This window comes from Sus scrofa, chromosome 13 (assembly GCF_000003025.6).
Source record: "Sus scrofa isolate TJ Tabasco breed Duroc chromosome 13, Sscrofa11.1, whole genome shotgun sequence".
Taxonomy (NCBI): Eukaryota; Metazoa; Chordata; class Mammalia; order Artiodactyla; family Suidae; genus Sus; species Sus scrofa.
The window spans coordinates 6,262,620-6,286,769 of NC_010455.5; the positions used below are offsets into that span (position 1 = coordinate 6,262,620).

The 24,150-nt window shown below is 40.5% G+C and overlaps 1 protein-coding gene across 1 annotated transcript in view; it reads left to right on the forward strand.

The window, feature by feature from the left end:
* Positions 1–24,150, forward strand: part of KCNH8 (potassium voltage-gated channel subfamily H member 8) — a 429,124-nt gene that overhangs the window by 158,238 nt on the left and 246,736 nt on the right. Inside the window, exon 3 of the mRNA XM_021071363.1 lies at positions 21,940–22,071. Coding sequence (XP_020927022.1) covers positions 21,940–22,071 — 132 coding nt within the window. The remainder of the gene's footprint in view (positions 1–21,939; positions 22,072–24,150) is intronic.

The window sequence follows — 24,150 nt, forward strand, 5'->3', positions numbered from 1 at the left end:
CTTTGTCCTGGGAAGGCCCCATAGTTCACTACTTTCAGCCACTTCTCCAGCCTGATTCCTCTGAGGCTTTACTTGAGACTTCGCCTGTCCCAAAATAAAAAAGCATTGCTGATGTGATGTTGTGATGATTCTCCTATGTCTCTTCAGTCTTGATAGAAAATTAGCATTTTATATTTATCTCCTGTGTCTCTTGCATTCAAGAGGTGAAGCTCAGAAATGCAAACACAATGAGCAACTTAAAAGTGATGGAAACTGAAGGTAAAGAGCCTGGCTTGGGGATGCGCACACAGCCTGTCTCAAGAGCCTACCTGGCAGTTGATCTCTTCACTTTTCTGTGTTCAGGCTTTGCACTTGTAACTGTAGGCAGCTTTTTTGGTCCACTTCTCATATGTCTGAACAAGCCACTCTGAGAGAGAGCCTACTCTTTTGCTTAGGCCCACAGTTAGGATCACGTTGTTTAATCAACAAGCAGTTTTATGTCAGACCATTTATTGAAAGGGCCTGTGCTCACCCCAGTTCTCCAACCAAGAGGATCAGACCAAAGCAAGCAGACTCGTAGCTCAGGTCTCAATGAATTCACCAGGAAGTGTCCTGTTGCAGCTGAGCCATTATCAATATGGTCTGGCTGGATAGGTTCCTACAGACCTTCACTTCCTGAGGGTCTGCCTTCCTGACTTAACGCAGACATAAAACCTATATGACATAACACATAATAAAAAGGTAATGGCTCCCATTTACTGAGAGGCCAAGCTCTGTGTTCTGCTCTTGGCCTGGGTTGCTGTTTCCATTATTTCTCTCATCAACTTTTTGAGGGAGATTGTAGTAATACCCCATTTCACAGTTAAAGAAACTGATTCACAGAGAAGTTCAGTGGAAGCGTCAGACTCCAGGCCCTGGCAGTCTGACCCCTGACCCCTGTGCTCTGCAACACTAAGTCAGGCCCAGTGGAATGGCAAAGCTGACCACCCCCCCCCCAACCCAGGAGGCCTGTGGCACTCCCTCACCTGCCCTGGCCTCCGAGAGGGGATGGCTGGATTTCCCAGGTGCTTGCTATACGTACCTCATGGTGGGGGCTAAGTGGCATACTGGGACATGGTAAGAATCCACTAAGTCGGAGCGGGGATTGCAGTTTGAGATTAACATATACACACTCATGTATGTAAAATAGATAGCCACCAAGGACCTATCATATAGCACAGGGAACTCTATTCAATATCCTATCATAATCTAGAAAGGAAAAGAAACTGAAAAAGACTGTGTATACTAATTAATAAGTATTTTTTTTAAATGCTTCAGACTCAAAGGGAGCATCACTGTGCTGTTGGGATCAACAAGTGCAAATCTAGCCACAGCCTTGAATAGGAAAGCTCATTAGAATCTGAAGCCCATACATAATTGTGGGTGATGAGCTATGTCAGGACACCCAAAAGTTTCCAAAGTGACCATGGTGATGTCCATTTCAATGAGACCTTCTTTTTCCAAGGAGAATCTCTCTAACGGTCTGTGAAAAAAGAAGCAACTGTTTTTTTGTTTGTTTGTTTGTTTTTGTTTTTTTTTGTCTTTTTGCCTTTTCTAGGGCCGCTCTCGAGGCATATGGAGGTTCCCAGGCTAGGGGTCCAATCGGAGCCATAGCCACCGGCCTACGCCAGAGCCACAGCCACGCGGGATCTGAGCCGCATCTGCAACCTACACCACAGCTCACGGCAACGCTGGATCCTTAACCCACTGAGCAAGGCCAGGGATTGAACCCGCAACCTCATGGTTCCTAGTCAGATTCGTTAACCACTGTGCCACGACGGGAACTCCCCAAAGAAACAATTGTTAAAAGAATATTTTATTTTTAAAATGCTTCCCAAATGAAAAAAGACTACCCGAAAAAATAACAGAATGGCAACAACCAACTCCCCAAACTTTCCAGCAACAGTAACCTCACAGTTACATGCCTGAATCCAGTGCCTGGCCCTGGGGAAATAGCCTTGGCCTGGTTTCCAGTCCCTTTCATCTTCCTAGAAGGCCATGGGACAACTCACCACCTAAAAAGAGATCCTATGACGAATTCTCTGATATCTTACCTGAGAGGCTGAATATCTATGAGTTACTAAATGAACACCAAAAATTGTACCATTCTGGACATGCTAAATGTATACTCTCAACCTGAATAATTATAAAATACTGACTGGTTTCATGTATATACAAGCAGAGCTGTGATCTAGGACACCCATTAACTTTACACCAAAACTGGTACCAGAAACTCAGACCTGTAGGGCTGGACCCTTTAGCTCTGATGTAGAGAAGCCATTCCTCCCAATGCTGCCTTTCTTCAGATTCTCATGATTCAGGGCTTGAATGGCAATTGTTCCACTTCCTTGGTACTGGTCACCCAGTCTCCAGTGGTGCTCTCTCAGGTCCTGTCTTCTCACAATCTCCATATCATGCAGACCTGCTCATACCCTATGACAAAGCCTTCAGTGGGTCTTCATTGCTTCTCAGGATAAATGCGCATCCCTTAACCTGCCTATGAAGCCACCTAATGAGTTTGCTCTGATCTGTCGTCTATCTCTTCAAACACATACTTCCCCTCTCCACCTCCTTCCTCTCCCCATTCATCATTCCCATCCAGCACACCCCCTGCTTCAGCCTGATTCATTATTTTGTTTTTTATTTTTATTTTTTTTTTTAAATATTCCACATTCTAACTTGCCTTGTGCCTTGGAACTTCACGTTCTCCCCACCAGAAATGGTATTCCCCACCCCACCCCCACCCCATATTAAGCTAATAAAATCATCAAGATACAATTCAAGCCTGTCTCAGAGTTCCCATTGTGGAGCAGCAGAAATGAACTCGACTAGTATCCATGAGGATGCGGGTTCAATCCCTGGCTTCACTCAGTGGGTTAAGGATCCGGCATTGCTGTGAGCTGTGGCGTAGGTCACAGACGAGGCTTGGATCCAGCGTTGCTGTGGCTGTGGGGTAGGCCATTATCTGCAACTCTGATTTAACCCCTAGCCTGGGAATTTCCATACACCATGGGTGCAGCCCTACAAAACAAAACAAACAAACAAAAAGCTTGTCTCTCCTGTGAGGCCTTCATCCCTCCTAGAATTCATGTGTGGAAACTCTAATTCCATTCTGGTGGTATGTGGAGGAGTCTGCCAAGAAATAGGTTATGAGGGTGGAGCCCTCAGGAATGGGATTAGTGCCCTTATAAGAAGAGGCCAGAGTGCTCACCCACCCTCTTTCCACCAGTGAGGACATACTGAGAAGCCACCAGTCTGCATCCCTGAGGAGGGTCCTCACCAGATTCTGACCATGCCAGCACCCTGACCTCAGATGTCTAGCCCACCCAGCCTTCAGAGCTGTGAGAAAAAAGTCTGTTTATAAGCCACCCCATCTATGAATGGTGTTTTGCTGTAGCAGATGGAACTGACTGAGACACACCCTGTTGTAACCTTCTCTTTATGCATGTATCTCACCCATTTTTTTTTTTAGCATAAATAAAGGTTTTATTGGTCATTAGGGTGAGTGACATACTAACATACCCCCAATTCACTGTTCCACACACACAAGGCCCTGAGGTGGCAGGAGAAGAACTAAGCCCACTGACAGCAGGCAAAGGGTGGGAGAGAGAAAGAACCTAAAGGCCTCTGAGGGTTCACAAGGCTACCAGGGCCGGAACCAACGTCCTAGGAACAAATCCAGGATGGAAAAGGCATCATCCAGGGATGGAGGTGTTGCTGATTCTGGACCATCTCTAGGACTGTCACCTGCCTCTTGATGGGTTACTGTGGTCTCTTTCCGGCCCTCACTGTCCACCACAGTCCGGCGCTCCTCTACTGTCCCATTTGGCTTAGTGATCTTGGTCACAGAGATGTGTGCAGTTGAGGATGGACTTTCTTTCAGGTACCATATTAATCTTGGTATCTACTTTCCTAGAACAGTCCTTGATACATAAGAAATGCTTAATAGAGATTTGCTGACGGAATTAAAATATTTCTTTTGCTGTTTCAAATGAAGCCCTGGACTGCTCCCAGATAGGAACAGCCCTGAGATGCTGTATGAGTCTGTCTCCTATGAACTCTTTGCCCTTTTGTTTCAACCTCATGGTTACCCTTTATTCCAAGTTTCCTCAGACCTCTGACCCCATCTTCTCCTTTCTGTTTCTGGATATTGGCTCCATTGCTAGGATATTTGTTTTTTCTTTTTAAATAAATAGCTTACATGGAGGGCGTGGCATTCTGGAGTTTTCTCCTGGGTTACTAAATCAACTTAGGCTTGCAGAGAAAGTGACCAAGTTGTCCTTAATTCACCTTAATTCAGAATGCGGGACTAGGGTCTGGAAGATTATTCACCGACCTCCCTCTGCACTTAGTCTTTTCTAGCACAGCTGCCTCTCAGAGGCTGGACCAATGCAGGCACAAAGGAGGTAAATACGGAGGCCAAGAGAGGTGAGTGCCTCCTCACAGAACCCTGGCAAGAAAAGGCCAGGAGGAGCCGCTGGAAAGGCGGCCACAGAGAATGCAGACAAAGCTGGCAACTTGCACACAAGTCAGGAATCTCTGTGCTTGTTGTTGGGGATAAAGGGGGGACCTCTCTGAATGTGAAAGGAAAAAGTATTTTTGCTCCACCTAGAAGCTCTGGCTTGGAAATATCTCTCAGAGCTGAAAGAGCTTTCTAAGAAGCAATCCAGTTGTTGGCCTTTAGCAACTTGGCAGTATGTTCAAATGAATTCACAGTTTCAGATGCATCATTGTGAACAGGAATTTAGCAAAAATCGTCTAACTCGAGAGAGCTCCTTTTTTGCCATTTCCAGCATGCTTGGCTAGGAAAATTATGAGCTTCATATGTGAAGACTTGAGTTCAGGTCCTGGCTTAGTCACTGACCTTCTGTATGTGACCTTGGCCAGTCATTTCACCGTTCAATATCTTGTCTTGTCAGAGATAGTATTTCTATCTTAACACTGTTAAGAGGATCAGATAAAGGAAATAAGTGATAGAGAATATAAAGAACCACATAAACGCTGGCTGTAATGATTGTCAGAGTCTAGATTTGTATATCAGACAAAAAAAAGAAGGCCTTATCACTTATAAACTGTGCAATTTGGGGCAATGTACTTTAAATTCCTGACCTCAGTTTTCTCCTTTGTAAGGCAACAATAATAGTAATAGCATCTACTTCATAGGCTTAAATGAAATATTGCTTGTAAAGTACTTTGCGAAGTTCCTGGCACATGAGTACTTAGTCCATGCTAGTGATCACTCTTGCCACCAGCAATGTTATTGATATTAAGTTGGAATTCATCTTATATTAATGAACTTTGTTGTTCTTTTATTTTTTTGGTCATGCCCATGGCATGTGAAAATTCCCTCCTGGGCCACACATCAAACCCTGTGCCACAGCAGAGACCCAAGCCACTGCAGTGATAATGCGAGATCCTTAACCCACTGCACCACAGGGGAACTCCTGAACTTTGTTCTCTTTACACAAAATTTAGAGTACCTACAATGTTCAGGCCAGGCACTTTGCTTTGTACATGAGAGAGGGCAAGAGAAAGAAGAGATAGTCTTTGATCTTCTGTACCTTATAGTCTATTGAGAAAGATGCATCTAGTAGTCACACAATCTATTAAGTAGTTTGCAGGAAAATTTCAGGCTGCTATGGTAGGAATAACAGGAGGATCTTACCAAATCTGGGGTACAAGGATGTCTTCATCAAAGAAGCGATTTTTTTGTTTGTTTTTGTTTTTAAATTTATTTTATTGAAGTATAGTTGATTTACAGTGTTGTGTTAATTCTGCTGCATAGTAAAGTGATTCGGTTATATGTACATATATTCTTTTTCATTATTATTTTCCATTATGGTTTATTACAGACATTGAATATAGTTAGCTCCCTATGCTCTACAGTAGGACCTTGTTGTTTATCCATTTTATATTTAATAGTTTTGGTCTACTAATCCCATTCTCTCAGGCAATCCCTTCTCCCCAACCCTTGGCAACCACATGTCTGTTCTCTATGTCTGTGAGTCTATTTCTCTTTCGTAGATAAACTCATGTGTGTCATATTTTAGATTCTGCATATAAGTGATATCATATGGTATCTTTCTCTTTCTGACTAACTTCACTTAGTATAATAATCTTTAGGTCCATCCATGTTGCTGCAAATGGCATTCATAATTTCATTCTTTTTATGGCGGAGTGAGATACTCCACTGTGAGATATATATGCATATATACATATACATATATCGCACCTTCTTTATGCAGGGATATGATGTTTGAGTTGAATTTTGAAGGGTAAGTAGAAATTGACTACATGGAGGAAAGAATTAAAGCATTCTAGGCACAGAGAGCTGCATGTGCAAAGATCCTGGGAGTGACTGCCTCCTTGGGACAAAGGAGAGAAGGCCAGTGTCCCTGGAGAAACAGAAACCAGGTGTCACATGAGGGTGGGGAAGTAGGCAGGAGTCATATCACTGTCATGCTCAGGCCATGGCCAGTTCTAAGCAAGGAAGTCACATGATGAGTATTGCAGTCTTCAGAGATCGTTTTTGCTGCCACGTGAGGCTGGTAATACACATGGGCAGTGATGGTCCCTCAGACAAGCTCTGCTTGGAATGTGATGTGAAGCCCAGTAGTGTTGGCATCACTGGAACTATGAGAAATGCCAATTAGCAGCCCCTGCCCAGACCTACTAAATCAAGTCTGAAGGTCACCCAGCAGTCCGTGCTTTCCTGAGCCCTCCAGGGGATTCTGAGGCACATTAAAGTTTGAGAAACCCTAGCTTAGGCTAGGATGTGGCAAGAAAGATGGGAGAGTGAATGGATTTTAAACTGCTTTCACAGGTTTAGCTCCTGGAAGTGACAGGATTGGGTGATCTCTTTGGTTTGGGGAATGAGAAAGAAGAAAGTGGCAGGAATGTCTCTAAAATGTGCATCTTCTGTAGAAGTCACCTTATGTGCTTTTTGTCCTTTGTTGGGTGTATATGTTTGGAGGTGAGAGAATAGGAAAGTCTGGTGCATGAATTTGGGGTTTTCTGTGTTTGTTTTTTTAAATATATCCTAATCCACAGAGCACTGATGAGAAGCACCAAGAAGCATCGTTATTAAAAATGACATCAACTGAAAAAAGACCTTATGGCTTGGAGGATCTGCACAGATTGGCGGTAAAGCCAAGCTATAACTGGAGAGCTGATTTCATCTATGATAAGGAGAGCAATTTTTCTTCAAGTCTTGACTTCTCCAGAATTCTTCAATTTTGAGTCCACTAAACTATCTTTTGAAACATTATGTTCCAGTCTTTAAGGAAAAAAAAATAGAGTAGTAGGCAAACAGCCAAAAAAAAACTTGTTAACCATGCTCCTAAGAAAAGATACCAGTGTAAGGGAAAACATTAAACCCAGAATGTGTTTTGAGGTTAAAAAAAATCCCCTCTGCCTGAGGTTGTTTTATTGTGTAGAAGATGTAAAATGATTTGGAAAACTACCTGTTCTCCGTGCATCAAAGAGATCGCCAGAATAGAAATTTCTTACATTTTTTAGCTTCATGCTTACATTTTTTAGCTTGTCTTATTTGGCTTCTGTATAGACTCTCGGACCACAGTCTCCATTTCACTCCTTCAGCCTCCTGATTTGCATGTATTTTGCTTTGTGATGCAGCTCCAAAAATGTCTGCTAGGTGCCAGTGCTGTAAGCCCTAGAGTAGCTTCTATTGATGGCATTCAAAGAGAAGCCTTGTCAGAGATCCCTCTGGGTCACTGACAGTTAAGCCTGTTCTTCAGATGAAGGATAATTAAGTATACTTCTCATTATCAAAAGAGAAAGGAAATAGCTCTCCTCTATTCTGGAAAAGAAGGTAATTTTTTTAGCATTGTGAACTGAAAAATAACTTAAAAGTTGGGAGTCATATATTTTATTTGGTGGGCAAAACTGAGAACCTTAGCCAGGGACACAGCCTCTCAGCCCTGAGGATCTGCTCCTCGGAAGAGACAAGGTGGGGAGCCAATATATGTAGGAGTTTTCGCAGCAAAGACCAGGTAGTCAGAACATCAAAAGATTACTGTCAGTTAAAGAAAACCTGAAATCTCAAGTTCAGGAGTTTAGCACTTTTCTATGTATGGGAAGCTGTCAGGATCTAGGCTCACTGAAATCATCCCTTTGATAATGCACCTCAGCTCTCAGGGGCCAGTGTCCTGTGCTTTTTCATCCTGAGTCTCTTCAGGGTGCACTGTCAGGGGTGGCTGCAGAGGCTGGCTGCTAGATGGCCTTCATCCTGTTTCCAACCCGAGCTCCCTCTGGGCTTACTGTCAGGGCAGCTGTGACATGATGGCTTGATGACTGCAACATGCTTTGTTTACTGATATGGCAGGTGGTGTTTTTCATTCACAGCATACACTAGACTCCACCTGGTTTTCGTACTAACAAATAGTGCTTCTTGGTACCATGATAGAGTCTGGTTGAAACTTCTGAAGTTTCAGTAATCTGTAGGCTTCTACCTAAGGAGGGATCATGGGCCATAACTGGGGAGATGCCTGTTTCACAAGCATATATTCTTGGAGAATAGGCACGTGCATTTGTTTATGTGTTATTTATTACTGTTTCAGCATGACACCAGCAGAACTGAGTAGTTGAGACGGGGACTGTATGAACAGCAGAGTCAAAAATATTTCCCATCTGGTCTGCTGACCTCTGAAGATGAATGAACCAAATCTGTAGGGTTGACTATCAAATTGAAACCCTCACAGGTTAGGAAAATTCTGAACTGTCATATTCAGGTACAGGCTCAAAATGTACCTGTTTTGTTGCTGGAAGAAAATGCCTATAATCATATGGAAGTAAGAAAATGTTAGGCACGGATGTGTTTTTCACAAGATGGTGAAAACCTGTCTTGGGGCAGGATTGTCAGAAGTAAGAGCTCCCCTGAGCTTGGTGGGTCCACAATGCTTACCTGGGTCCTTGGGTTCTGCCTTCACTTTGGGTGAAGGATCAGCTCTTATTTTAGGGGAGAAGCAATAAGTTGGGGAAGCGCCTGTTTTGTCTGGCATGCCTGCCAAGCTGTGACTCAGGGCAATCTGGTGCAGTCTTAGTGAATCTTCACTAAGTCAAGTTTACACAATGGAAGAAATGTTCAGTATGTTTGTTGTCTGCATGTTCTTGGAAAGTGCTAAATTGACACCTAAAACTGCGATCATATGTTTATACACTAGGGAGTTGTCATGAGATCCTTAGCCATCTCTTTTCAATTCCTATTTTCTTGTATCCAAATTCTCATCTCAAAATTTCTGCTTTTTTCCACAGGACATAGTTTCCATCCTTTTTACCTTATCTGCCCAAGCTTTTAAGGACAAATTCTAATTTTGTACCTAATTGCTTAAAAAGGACTTGATCAATGCTGATTATGTTACACGTTCCTGGCTCATTTTAAAAATAATATATAAAAGTACAATTTTTCCCTTTAAGATATCAAAACTAGACAATTTACTTATGTGATCTTATATTCCTTTGTTTTCTTTGAATGTTTGGAGAAATGCACTGTTTTAGCACAAAGTCCATGGAACTAAGAATCATATTATTTGAGGTCTAATCTTACCTCTTCCAATGATTAACATTAATTGTTTTGCACGGTTTACTCAGCCACTCTGAACTCAGGATCTTCATCTTTACAAGAGAGTTCCATGGCATCGTCTCTAAAGAGCTTTTATAACTCCAGCAGTCGGAAAAGGCTGTATATTACAACTTAAAACTAAATTTGATGTTCAAGGAAGTTCCGAATAATTCTCCTGTTTGCTTCATTTAAAAAAAATCATTAAATGTTTCACACATACACAAAATGCGGGGATTTTTATAACAAATATCCACTCTATACCCACCTAGCTTTAACAAATATTAATAATGAGCCATAGTTGTGCCTGATTTTTTTTTAATGGTTAAAGAATTACACATTCAGGAAAACCCCTTACTTTATATAATAGGTCAAAGAGTATAAAATACTTTTATGTGTACTGACCACCTCACAGGTCTTAACCATGACAAGTAGCCATATATCCAGTATGCAGATATGGTATTAAGAGCTGTAAAAATTTTATCTGAAGATACGTAGCAAATAAATGAAGAATTCAGGACTTGACTGCATGCAATGTCAACTAAGCCCTGACAATCCTTTTCTAAGGATATCATTTTTGTAAATGGGATTCTTTGTAAGCAACATTAATTGATTATGGTTATCTGAAGGAAAAAAAAATTAATTTATTGACAGCATATTGTAGCTTATGGAACCAAAGGAAGTAATGAGCAACCTGCCTTTCAGAAAAGCAGGAAGTAGAGTTCCGTGAGGTCTAGGTAGCAGGAATAACCGAAAAGATTCTTCTGGCTTTCATTGTTGAATGAATCTGCTTCTTGGGTCCTTCTGTTCAAGATTTACAGTACCAGAAGAGAAGGAGTGACTGGTCCAGCATGAATGACTTGCTCATCTTTCCAAGTGAGGGCTTGTCTGAGCATCAGGTTTGATAGTTCTACTAAGGTTGCACACAGAGGGGAGTTTCATTTCCGGGAGAACATGTAGGTTTAGTGACAAGAGGAAGGACAAGGATGCTTTTCTACCAAACACATGAGATGTCTGCTACACTAACTGTGGCCACCACGAGAAAGTTCATCTCGTATCTCTGATGACAGGAGAGGAGTTGGTTGATGACCTCACCTGCTGTGCTCTAAAATACTTCACTTTGTTGGCACAGACTTGCCATGGGCAACTACCAGCCAGTGACTGAGTGAAGCACGAATGCTAAGATAGGTCTGTTCCTAGGAGACATGGCCCTGCCTGGATGGTCACCTTGGCTAGATGGCTCCTCCACAGCCTGGAAGAGCTTTCCTTGGAACTGCATCGCAGTATAGGACTCTGCCATCCAATTTTTCTTCCTTCTCGCTCTCCTTTACTTGACTCATCTGCATCATGGTCTTCTCATCATTTGCTTCTAAGAGGACCAGTAATGACACACAATCATTTATTATTATTCAAAAGCAGTTTTAACTAACATTTTCATAAGTAATTCCATCAGAATGTCATGTTACAGCCTTACATCACCTTTTTCTGTATTCTATATCCCTTTGCTCTATTTTTGCAATTAAAGCCTTCTTTAAAAATTTAAAAGATAAAACCTTATAATAAACTGTGCAATTATTTATAATTTCTTTTTTCTTTAAGGCCATACCTGCAGCATATGGAGAGTCCCAGACTAGGGTTTCAATCAGAGCTGCAGATGCCAGCCTATGCCACAGCCACAGCAATGCCAAATCCGAGCTGTGTCTGTGACCTATACCACAGATATCAGCAACGCTGGATCCTTAACCCCCTGATGGAGGCTAGGGATCTAACCCACATCCTCATGGATACTAGTTGGGTTTGTTTATTACCACTGAGCCACAACAGAAACTCCTGATTTGTCATTTTTCTCTCCAAAGTAGAATGTAAGTTCTCTCAGGGCATAGAGGTCTGTTCCATTTGTTTGGACACAAATAACTTTATGTCCAATTGCTTGCAATGTAATCTCCAAATGTTGTCTTTTGGGGCCTTAACTATTTCCGAGTCCCAGACCCCCTCAACCATGCTGAGTTTACGTAGGTGTTATGCTTATTGGTACCAACAATTATTCCCATTGCCTTCAAAGACCATAGATTTCCCCTACTAAAGCCTCGTGCAATTAAAAAGGGTTAACTTGATCCTCCAGTTCTCATTTAAACTCTTTTTCATTGAACAACTTTAAGTTTGAAGAAATCTTAAATTGCTTTTCTTAAAGTTAAGTACCAAGGGAGTGAGTTTTTCTCAGTGCCTTTTTCTCAGAAAGAAGTGGCTCACAAGTAGTCATCGTGAAGCCAAGTCTATCGGATCTGACATTTTTCTGCTCACTAACAAAGGTGCATCACATCTAGCCTTCTTTCTCTGAGAGGATCGTTGAAGACAGAGCTATGACTCAGTGTTGATTTGGGCTCAGTTCTCTTTATTTCCAGTCTCAGAAGAGAGGAGTGCAGGGGATGTTGCTAGGTGTCTTAGCCAGAACCCCCATGGTGTGCCTATCACCATGTCTAGGAAAGAGGCAGAAATATTCTGGGAGGAGGGGTCAGGCCAAGGTTTTGTGAATGAGGTCAGAATACGGTGCTTTGTCCATTAACAACTTAGTAACTGGGCCTGAAAACTGTAGTAATGAAGCTTTTATGACTGTTTCCTCTTGGTTTCAATGTGGAGACTGAAAGCAGCACCAGTGGTGGTTTTCAGATCTCATTGTCTCATTGGATACTTAAGCAAATGTAAGTAATTCCTGAAGAGCCCTCGGTACCTAAATGAAGGATCTTCCAATCCAGAACTAAAACAACTGAATCTTATTTAGAATAGAAGTTCTACTCTTTCTAGGGTTGAGAGGGAAATTTGTTGATTATCCAAAGGCTTGATTTCATGTAAATTTTAATTTTTTCATTTTTTATGATTGCATCCAAGGCATATGAAAGTCCCCAGGCCAGGGATTGAATCTGAGCTGCAGCTTTGACCTGAGCTGCTGCAGTCACGTTCTGAACCCACACTGCCAGAGCAGGAACACTTCACTTTTATCTCTTACAATATTACATTTTAAAACAAATATGTACCTAACATAAAAATTGGGGAAGTTCACATTGTGGCTCAGCAGTGACAAACCCTACTAGTGTCCATGAGGATATGGGTTTGATCCCTGGCCTCGCTCAGTGGATTAAGTATCCAACATTGCCGTGAGCTGAAGTGTAGTTTGCAAATGCACCTCAGATCCTTCTTTGCTGTGGCTGTAATGTAGGCCTGCAGCTGCAGCTCTAGTTCAACTCCTTGCCCTGAGAACTCCCATATGCCACAGGTGCAGCCCTAAAATGCAAAAAAAAAAAAAAAAAAAGTATACATTCATGTACTTTAATTGATTTCTTAGCCATATCTGTTTCTAATATTCTGTCCCCGGTATTTTTCTAAAGAACATGTGTTTTTAAGGACTATGGTCTCTTTTTTATCCCCTCAAATAATTGCACATAATCATCTTCAAAATTACATTTTATGGTGAATAAAATGGCAGTTGTTGACATTCCCCCCAAAAAAAGTAAAATAAAAAGAACATGTGTCATTATATTCTAGAGCATGGGTAGAAAGAATGATTAAATGAAAGTGAAACTCAGTTTGTGAAAATGTTGGTCAGTCAGGGTGATCAATGAGAAGTTCAGGTAGAATATCTATAAAGCATATGGCTCAGAGTTCCCATCATGGCTCAGTGGTTAACAAACCCGACTAGGATCCCTGAGGACGTGGGTTCGATTCCTGGCCTGGCTCAGTGGGTTAAGGATCTGGCATTACCGTGAGCTGTGTGTAGGTCGAAGATGCAGCTCGGATCGGATCTGGCATTGCTGTGGCTGTGGTGTAGGCCAGCAGCTGTACTTCCAATTCAACCCCTAGTCTGGGAACCTCCATATGCCTCAGGTGTGGCCCAAAAAAGACAAAAAAAAAAAAAAAAAAAAAAAAGTATTTGGCTCAGTGTCTACCATATAATTGAAGCTTAGCAAATGACAGCTCTCACTAGGTATTTGCTGTATGCATTGTTTTGTTAGGAAGCCCTTATGTGTTTCTCATTGGATTAGAATGAGATGGGTTTCTCACAATGGGTACATTGTCCTGGCTCCTCCTTTAAACCTATCCCAGATGAATTTGTGGCTAACCATATGTGAAAAATTCTTTCAGTTGTAGATAGGAATTACTTATGTTTATCATCAGAAGCAGTTTAGTTTTCTTAAAGCAAGTAATAGCTCTACTGGTCAAAAATCCAATAAATGATTTGTTGAGCAAGGATGTTGGAATTATTGACTAGAGATTTTTTTTTTTTTTGGATCTCAAGTTGCTAAGCTCCATTTGTTCCTAATTATAAGGGATTTCTGAAAGATTCTGGTACATACTCCTGGGAGGGGAATAAAGTGCTTTTATTTAAGAGAGGGAACTTGGAACAAAATCAAAAGAGAAAAAAACAAAACAAAACTTGACACATTCAATTCAGCTAAGCATCAGGTGATTTGTTTCTGACCTGCCTTCTTTTCTTTTTTTCTTTTCTTTCTTTCCTCCTCCTCTTTCTCTTTTTTTATTTTTATTTATTTTTTTGTTACCCTATCTTAACATAGAACTTTACCAAAGCTTGAAATGAAATATCCATTAAAACTTAAATCGTGGAGAATATGCATGAAGTGGTCTCCCCAGAAATAACACCTCATCGCTCTTATTGCCCAGTCCTGAATGTCTTTTATTTCTTACTCCAAATCTCTGGAGATGCCAGAGTCCCACTATACATTACTTTATGCTTATTCTAGCAAAACCAAAAATCAGGATCTGAGAAGAAAAGAAAGAAGAAACTATAATCCCTCTGTCTCCTATTATGAATATTTTGTGTGTATCCTCCTAGTCTTTTTTTTTTTTTCTATAAAGAAACACATTGTTTTCTGAGATCCTTGTATTTCATTAAACATTGAGATAAGAGGTGTCCTTGGCCATTTGGTCTCCAGCTGTCTCACCAATACCTCTCTCCCCTCCACTGCTGCACAGGGTTTTGGGGTCCTGTGCACTTTATTTTTATTTATTTATTTATTTTTGCTTTTTAGGGCCACATCCACAGCATATGGAGGTCCCCAGGCTAGGGGTCCAATCAGAGCTACAACTGCTGGCCTATGCCAGAGACACAGCAACTCTGGATCTGAGTCACATCTGCAACCTACACCACAGCTCATAGCAATGCCAGATCCTTAACCCACTGAGCGGGGCCAGGGATCAAACTGCAATCCTCGTGGATTCTAGTCTGACTTGTTTCTGCTGTGCCACAACGGGAACTCCTCCCAGTGCACTTTAATTTAGTTCATTAGGATCCCGGTGCATTTGGAGGAAGGATGTCCAGGTAAGGCAAATTCAGTGGGAACTGAGCAAAGATCTACATCCCATATAAGCTGCACTAAAGATGGATGGTCCTTGGAAGAGGTGCTCCCTGATGGTAATGTGAAGCCTTTACCTGAGCTTTCACCAAAGAACCTTGCTTTCATCTCTTCGTACAGTGCAAACACCAGGAAGTGCTGGGGAGGCTGCTGCAGGGCTTGTCTCCCAAGCAGCTCTGGGTGCTCTCTGCGATTCCCCCTCCTTTTTATTCTGACCATTATTTTAGGTCACCTGTTCACACAGCCCATCCCATTCCTGTTTTCCTTTCTAGTCCAGGGAAAACAGACCTTCCATGTGGATAAAGAGTCTAGAATGCTATACTAATTTTTTAAGCAAGCACTGAAAAGCCTTTGGGTGTTTTAATTCAGGACCCTATATTTTTACAGTTATTGAAACCAGCATGGGGAGAAAACTAGAGGTGGCAGAACAGCTTTAAGACCAAGTGCGAGTGTATCTGCTGATGCCAGCCTCTCAATTTATTCCTCCCCTCTGGTGTCTCCCCTTTGGTAACCATAAGCTTGGTTTTGAAATCTTTGAGTCTGTGTCTTTTTTGTGAATAAGTAAGAAGGACTTACAACTGAATAGCACAGGGAAATCTATTCAATACGCTGTGATAATCTATATGGGGAAAGAATCTGAAAAAGAATAGATATATGTATATATATATATATATAACTGTTTCACTTTGCTGTTCACCTGAAACTAACACAACATTGTAAGGCAACTCTACTCCAATACATATTAAAAAAAAAAAAAAAAGAGTGAGTAAGAGATGTTTAGGACCAGAACAAGGCAGAAACAACTGTGATAAAGAGGAAGGGCAACAAAAACTCTGTGTAGACTCACTTAAGATGCTTATCCCTGCCCCAGTCTTTCTGTTGCAGATGCAAAGTTCCTGCTGTTCAGCCACCATTAGCAGCAGTACCTTGTTTACACATTTGCAGCCCCTCTCCCACACTCACCTCAATATCATAGCCCCTGGGCTAATATTTAAAAACTGTCAAGCCTGGCATCACACCATTGATTATGTAACACTGAGACAATGGATATAGAGAACAAGACTTATCAGATTTACCGTGAAATAGGAGGAGCCCTGGAAGTGTTTAGGTCACATGATACTGATGCTGTTGACACTCAGGATTCTATATTATTTTAGCTGTAATTTCAAAAACTATCAGTTTACACTTATTGGTCATTAGAAATGCAAAGTCCTGCTTGATGGAAGCAACCTAAATGTCTATCAACAGAGGAAAGGATAAAGAAGATGTGGTATATATACATAATGGACTATTATTCAGCCATGAAAAGAACAAAATAATGCCATTTGCAGCAACATGGATGGGCCTAGAGATTATCATACTGAGTGAAGTAAGTCAGATAGAGAAAGACAGATATCACATGATGTCACTTGCATGTGGAATCTAACAAAAAATGATACCAAAGACTTATTTGTAAGACAGAAACAGGAGTTCCCATCGTGGCTCAGTGGAAACAAATCTGACTAGTATCCATAAGAATGCAGGTTCCATCCCTGGCCTTGCTCAGTGGGTTAAGGATCTGGCATTGCCGTGAGCTGTGGTGTAGGTCGCATAAGAGCCTCAGATCTGGGGTTGGTGTGGCTGTGGTGCAGGCCAGCAGCTATAGCTCTGATTCAACCCCTAGTCTGGGAACCTCCATATACCTCAAGTGTGGCCCTAAAAAGACAAAAAAATAAAAAACAAACTCACAGATTTCAAAACCAATCTTATGGTTACCATAGGTGAAACTGTTGCAGGGAGGGAAGAGTTGGGAGAGTGGGAACATCATATACACACTACTGTATAAAATAGATGACTAACAAGAACCTCCCATATAGCTCAGGATAATCTACTCAAATAGTTTGTAATAACCTATATGGGAAAAAAAGAATGGATGTATTTATATATGTGGCTGATTTTATTTATAGGTATGACCCATTCACCTTGCTGTATACCTGAAACGTACAACATTGTAAATCAACTATATTCCAATAAAATTAAATTTTAAAAATCCTGCTTGATATGAGAGACATGCAGAGTCCCCATCCCACTTTCTGCTGTTGCGTTACATTGGGAAAGACAACTTTTTGTCCCCCCACAGCAACACAGTCACTAAAGAGAAGGGAAAAACTCAAAACTCAATTTCCTTTATTTCTCTACTTATTTGTATTAAGTTATTAAACTGTGAACTTTTACTAGGAACCTATTGGTTTTCACTTATTGCCAAATATAATCTTTTGGGGGTAGGTGGATAGCATATGTCTTCTCTCAATTGTAAATATTACCAAATCAAATTCTCTTGCACCTTTGTTTTCCAATGAAGAAAAAGAAAGTACCAAAAATGGAGGCATGGGACATTCCACTAGGTTTAAACTCTGAGTAATTATTTATGCGATTCCGAAAATACAATTTACCATATAGGGTATAAATCCTGTTTTCTCCCCCATGAATTGTATTTATCCACGGAAATTAAAGGTGTTATTAACTTAAATCTTGGCAATGCCTCATCTGTTTTAGCGCTCACCAACCCACATGGTAATTACTGCTGCTATATACAGAAGGAGTTAAAATTGACACAAGATTTCTGCCCTCTAACCCTGCTTTTAAGAATCCTTCCCATGTCTGGATTGGAGACTGAGGACTTTTCTGCCTCCCTCCCTAAGTTAAGCTGAGATGGACTGTACCAGGCCTGAGTTGCTATTGACTGCAAGACTGTGCATGATGCTCATTGTGCCTGTGGGAAAGAGAGGAAGGGGTGGGCCCCTGGGGAACTTCTCTGGGTTATTACAATCATTCAAAGTTGAAGATCTTGTTAGGGAGCCAGGATGGAGGGCCTGGTGGCAAGACCGAGGACAGCAAGGAAGGGAGGGATAAGTGAGCAAGCGAAGTGTGAAGAATCTTGCTCTGAACCTGATTGATAGGTTTGGGCATCTATCCCCTTTTACTAAAAGAAGCAGGAAGTGGCTTATGCTTTGGTTTCTGACTTTAGAGGTACCCAAAGCTGTATTTGTTAAGAAAGTTGGAGTGGATAAATATGAGGGAGCAGTGGAAAGAAGAAAGAAGGGAGGGGAAGAAAGGAAGGAAAGAAGAAAGAGGGGAAGGAAGGAAGGAAAGTAAGGAAAGAGGAAAGAAGAGAGGGAGGAATGGAGGAAGGAAGGAAATAGGCCTATATGTTTTTACATTGTTTCCCTAATACCCTTTTTTTTTTTTTTGCTATTCTATATGCAGTGGGAAAGTTGGCATTAGCCTAGTCCATGGCAACACGTTACAAAATTTTTAACTTAAAAGGATCCATATTAATGCAGTTTCACTGAATTTATAAAATGGCAAAGATCACAACTCATTTTAACTTAGAGGACAAATTCCAAAGTGATGTTTCAGCTCTTCCAGAACATACCATGAAATGATGCCTTTGCATCATGGCTGATCAGAGAACATTGTCATGTTGGTAGTTCTTTCCTTGACTTTCACCTCATTTTGTACTTTTTGCCTCTCTCTTAAAAAAACACGTGTGTCTGTGCAAAGGCTCTTTGAGGACAATAATGATGTTTGTCTAAGTGCCAAAATCAAACATTTTCAGGAAAATTAATAGCCTCTGTTCTGACTTGGTGATGTTCCCGCAAGGCAACTGATGGGAGATATTTTAAAATGTGAACCAAAAGATTAGATTCATATCATTCTCCAGGTCCCCAAGATTACTGCCTTTAGGGTCTGATTGACAGTTTGGCCTATTGGTAGTTTCTCTTTTTTCCCACCAGAGCCATGGTATTAGTGAAAAAGTTCCCAATCTGAAATGATGGCCATAGGAAAAAATTGGAAGTAAGAGCTATTCTGAGAAGATATGGACAGCAGTTTTTGGCCAGGGATACAGCTTATTTCGAGGTTTCTTCATTAGTCATAGACAATAGCATAAGCAATGAGATCCTGCTGTATAGCACTGGGGACTATATCTAGTCACTTGCGATGGAGTGTGATAGAGGATAATGTCAGAAAAAGAATGTGTATATGTATGTGTGACTGGGTCTCTTTGCTGCACAGTAGAAAATTGACAGAACACTGTAAACCAACTATAATGGAAACAATAAAAATCACTAAAAAATAAAGTCATAGACAGTAAAGTAGATTCATTTTTTTCACATTTTGAAGGGTTACTATATCCACCCCTGGACTGAAAGATGCGAGTATTACAGTCGAGGGAGTCTCTTTCCGGTTAATTGGCTTCCCCATGGTCGCATGGCTAGTGAACGTTGGAGCCATGGTTATAAGTCCTAGATCCTAGGTCATCTAGAGTCTGTTTAGGGGGTATTGAGATGGGATTGCTGTGGCATAGATATTTGGGAAGATGAATAAAAGGAGGCCATAGATCTCAGTCAAAAGAACAGGAAGGAAATGATGACTCTGAACAGTATGGAGGATGTCGGGGAACAGGTGCATCTTCAAGGTGTACTTTATAAGTAGAAGCATGTTACATGCACATTTACTGCATGTGTGTTAAACCACACTTTAAAAAAAAAATACAACAGCTATAATAAAATATGGTTTTTATGTCAGATGGGCCCTAAATTCAAATCAGCTGCTTCATCTGGTACTCAGCTGAAGGAAGAAATGAGAAATTCCAAGGCTGGATGAGATTCCATCAGCTGTGTTGGAAATTGTGATATCTAACACAGTACATACAAAGCAAACGAAAATATCAAAGGTATTTCTGAGTCTCTTTTTTTTTTTTTTTTTGTCTTTTTGCTATTTCTTGGTCTTGGGCCGCTCCCGCGGCATATGGAGGTTCCCAGGCTAGGGGTCGAATCGGAGCTGTAGCCACTGGCCTACGCCAGAGACACAGCAACGCAGGATCCGAGCCGCGTCTGCGGCCTACACCACAGCTCACGGCAACGCCGGATCGTTAACCCACTGAGCAAGGGCAGGGATCGAACCCGCGACCTCATGGTTCCTAGTCAGATTCGTTAACCACTGCGCCACGACGGGAACTCCAAGAGTCTCTTTATTTTTATCTTATACCCAGTTTTGAAATCAACTCCCAAATAAGATGGAAATTCAAGGTTTTTTTCTTCCTCCGTCAAAAGAAAAGTGAGGGAAAATTATGTGAGAATAGATTTAACAGTTTAGTTTTTTGTTTGTTTTTTGTTTGTTTGTTTGTTTTGTCTTTTTGCCTTTTCCAGGGCTGCTCCCGTGGCATGTGGAGGTTCCCAGGCTAGGGGTCCACTGGCCTACACCGCCAAAGCCACAGCAACGTGGGATCTGAGCCGCACCTGTGACCTACACCACAGCTCATGGCAACATCGGATCCTTAACCTACTGAGCAAGACCAGGGATTGAACCCGCAGCCTCATGGTTCCTAGTCAGATTTGTTAACCACTGCGCCACAACGGGAACTCCAACAGTTTAGTTTTTAAGCAATAACTTTTTCATCATTTCAAATGTTTCTGCCTCAGAATGCTTTTTAGTGGGAAATCTGGTACAGAAATTTTAATATATTTTAAATGTATATTTTAACGTATATAAAATTATTTTAGGAGTTCCTGTTGTGACTCAGAGGGTTAAGAACCTGACTACTGTCCTTGAGGATATGGGTTTGATCTCTGGCCTCGCTCAATGGGTTAAGGATCTGGTGTTGCCTCAAGCTGTGGCGTAGGTCACAGATGCAGCTTGGATGGGTGTTGCCATGGCTGTGGTGTAGGCCTCGGGTGCAGCTTGGATTTGAACCCTAGCCTGGGAATCTCCATATGCCACAAGTGCAGCCCCAAAAAGAAAAAAGAAAAACAAAAAAACCTCAAAACATGAGTCTTAGGTTTGAACTTGAGTCTATTAATGATATGTCTCATGATTCTTTTGCTTAAAAAATAGAATTTAACTTAAATTATCACTTTGAAAAATATTTTCTTGAAATAAAACATTCATACTGAAAAATACACATAGCATGAGTATAGCTTTGATGAATTTTCAAAACTTGAACACTCCTATGTAAACAACACAGAGATCATAAAACAAAACGACCAGCATCCCAGAACTCCTCCACCCTTGTTCCCTCCTAATTGCCATCTCTCAAAGGTAACCACCAACCTGACCTCTTATACCATAGCCTAGTTTTGTCTGTTTTTGTACTTAATTTAAATGGATTCTACTGCTTTGTGTCTGACTACTTTCGCTCATTATGTCAGTGATAGTCATCCATTCAACTGTCAATTATTGTATATCACTCATTCACAATGCGGTATAATGTTGTATTGTGAGAATATATCTTAATACTGCTAAGCAGTTTTTAAAGTATATGTACTTGTGTATATGTATGTACTCAGGTCACTATGCTGTACAGCACAAATTAACACAACACTCACTGTAAATCAACTATAGTTCAATTTAAAAAAATTAAAATTAAAAAAATGCAATAAGTAAATAAAGTCAATGTACTAATTTGCCACCAGTCAGCAACATAGGAAAGTTCAGGTGACCATGCATCCTCCCCAAACCTTGGTATTATCCATCTTTTTTATTTTAGCCATTCTAATACACAAACATTGACTTTTTTAAATAGACTAAATAAACCTCTGGCAAACTCATACTAAATATAGGTCTTTATTTAGGAATCAGTGTGTGCTGGGCGTGGGAAGGGGCAAAGTTTCATAAAGCGGAATGTTTCAACATCAATAAATTCAAAGAAGAAACACAACTTGAATGACATAAGCAGAAATGTCTCAGCCCAGACAAGTGGTTTTGTTTAAAATTCTGCCTTATTTTCAGAGAAAGCACTTCATTTGGGAATGAAGGGATATGCACACGGGCTAGACATTTCTGGAAAACTGACATTTTTAAGATTTTTTTTCTGCGGGGGGAGTCGTGCGATAGAAGAAAAGAATGAGGACTTTATTAACTACCACTAATGATTTGATTTTCACAAGGAAAAAAACAATAGTCCGTGGTTGATTTGTATTGTTATTACTGTTGCAGGATCTCCGTTTTGGTGCCTCTTGGATATTGTCCCTATAAAGAATGAAAAAGGAGATGTGGTACTTTTTCTGGCTTCATTCAAAGACATAACAGATACAAAAGTGAAGATTACTCCAGAAGATAAAAAAGAAGGTTGGTACTGTTTTCAGAAAACAATGACAGATGGAGTAACATTTTGAAACTGTTTACTCAAAAACTCTGGGCGGAAAAAAAAAAGTATCTTTTAATAACAGCAGCTGATAAATATTCATAACTGCTAGCAGTCAGTATTTGGTGCCTACCCAAATCACAGAGACTCACATGCATTTGCATTTTCTTCTTTGTAATAAAGACTTACTTGACAGGAACCAGAAGTTTATGTTTCTATTTGAACAGGATAAGGGTAGGAAAACAATTCATCAGGATATACAGATTCACACCACCTTGTTTTATCAGGGAAAAAGATTAATTGAGAGCAATAAATGAAGTTAAAATGATGTGATTAAAAATATAGCTCTCAGTTTCATCTTAGGTGCAGTAGCTGAAATCTTAAAAGGGCATGTTTTCATTTTATGTACAAAATTCAGAACTCAAGTTTAGTGCTTGTTAGAATGGGACATTGCAAATGTGCATCTGTATCTTGCAGTAGGTAGCAGTATAATAATTTGTTTTAAGACACAAACAAGATTTTCAATGATCTTTATAGGATTCTAAGACTTAAAATTGCTTAATGTTTATCTTCTGTTTATAGCTGATGAGGAAATCCCCTGCCTTCATGTAAGCAGGCAAAAATTAACACTGAAAGAATGCCTTATTACTTCATTTAAATGAAAGTAGGATTACATATTTTGGTGACCAGAGAAAAAGCAACTGTCATTTTAAGAATTTCCTATATATTAAGTACTTTATGAGAACCAGCTATTGGACATTTCAACAACTATGTCTTTTTAAAAATGTATATGCATGTTTTATACATATATTGTCTCTTGAAATGACAGTCAAATGGAGACCTGTCATGATTTGGTGCCCCCACCTCCAACTTATATCATCTGAAATGTTTGCAACTGCATCACTGTTTTCCTGTGTATTTGCATGACTAAATGTTGTGGTGTATTTTACATACATAAGGAGCAAGCAGTCTTACAGTTGAAGTTACTTGACTATTACAGCTAGTGTAATATCTGTCCAGTGTGAGAAAAGTGTGGAAATCTGTAAGCATTAGTTTTTGTTTCTACTATTTTCTCTGCTATTATAGGAAAACAAACAGTAAGTATGAACTGCATTTATTCAGAACACTTCTAATACCAAATGTTGGTTTTTTTTTCCATACCAACAACCATTTCTACAACTCTCTGGCCACCAGGTGGGGGTCCTATAATTTAATTCACTTCTGACACTAACTACCTGGTGTTAGCATCAGACCCTCCAAGTATAAGGGTCACAAGACTGCCCTCAATGGAGGTGCCAGTCACAAGTACTACAATGGGCTGCCCAGGGCCCACACACACTTCTCTTCAACTTGGCTGCAGTGTCAGGAATTTCATGACCAGCCCCCAACCCTTCTTTCCAGATTTGATAATTTGCTAGAACAGCTCACAGAACTCAGAGAAACACTTATGTTATTCCAATCCCTTTATGAAGAGCCAAGTGGAAGAGATGCAAAGGGCAGGTATAGGGAAGAGGAGCGTGGGGCTGCCATACTTTTCCTGGGTGCACCCTCCCAACCTCTCAATGTGATTTATTTTAGTATGTAACTTTTAAAAATTTTATTGGCATATAGTTGTTTTACAATGTTGTGTTAGTTTGAGATGTACAGCAAAGTGAATCAGACATACATGTACATATGTCCATTCCCCTTTAGACTGTTTTCCCATATAGGTTATCACAGAACCTCGAGAATGGTTCCCTGTGCTATACAGTATGTTCCCTTTCGTGTCATGTATTTTATATAGAGTAATGTGTAGATGTTAATCCTCAATTCCCAATTCATCCCTTCTCCCCATGTTTTCCCTTTGGTAACTCTAAGTTTGTTTTCTGTGTCTGTGCATCTGTTTCTATTTTGTAAAAAATTTATTTCTATCATTTTTAAAATTAGCTTCCACGTATAAGTGATATCAAATGATATTTGTCTTTCTCTAACTTCATTTAGTATGATAATCTCTAGGTCCATCTATGTTGCTGCAAATGGTATTATTTTGGTTTTTTATGGCTGAGTAGTATTCCACTATATAT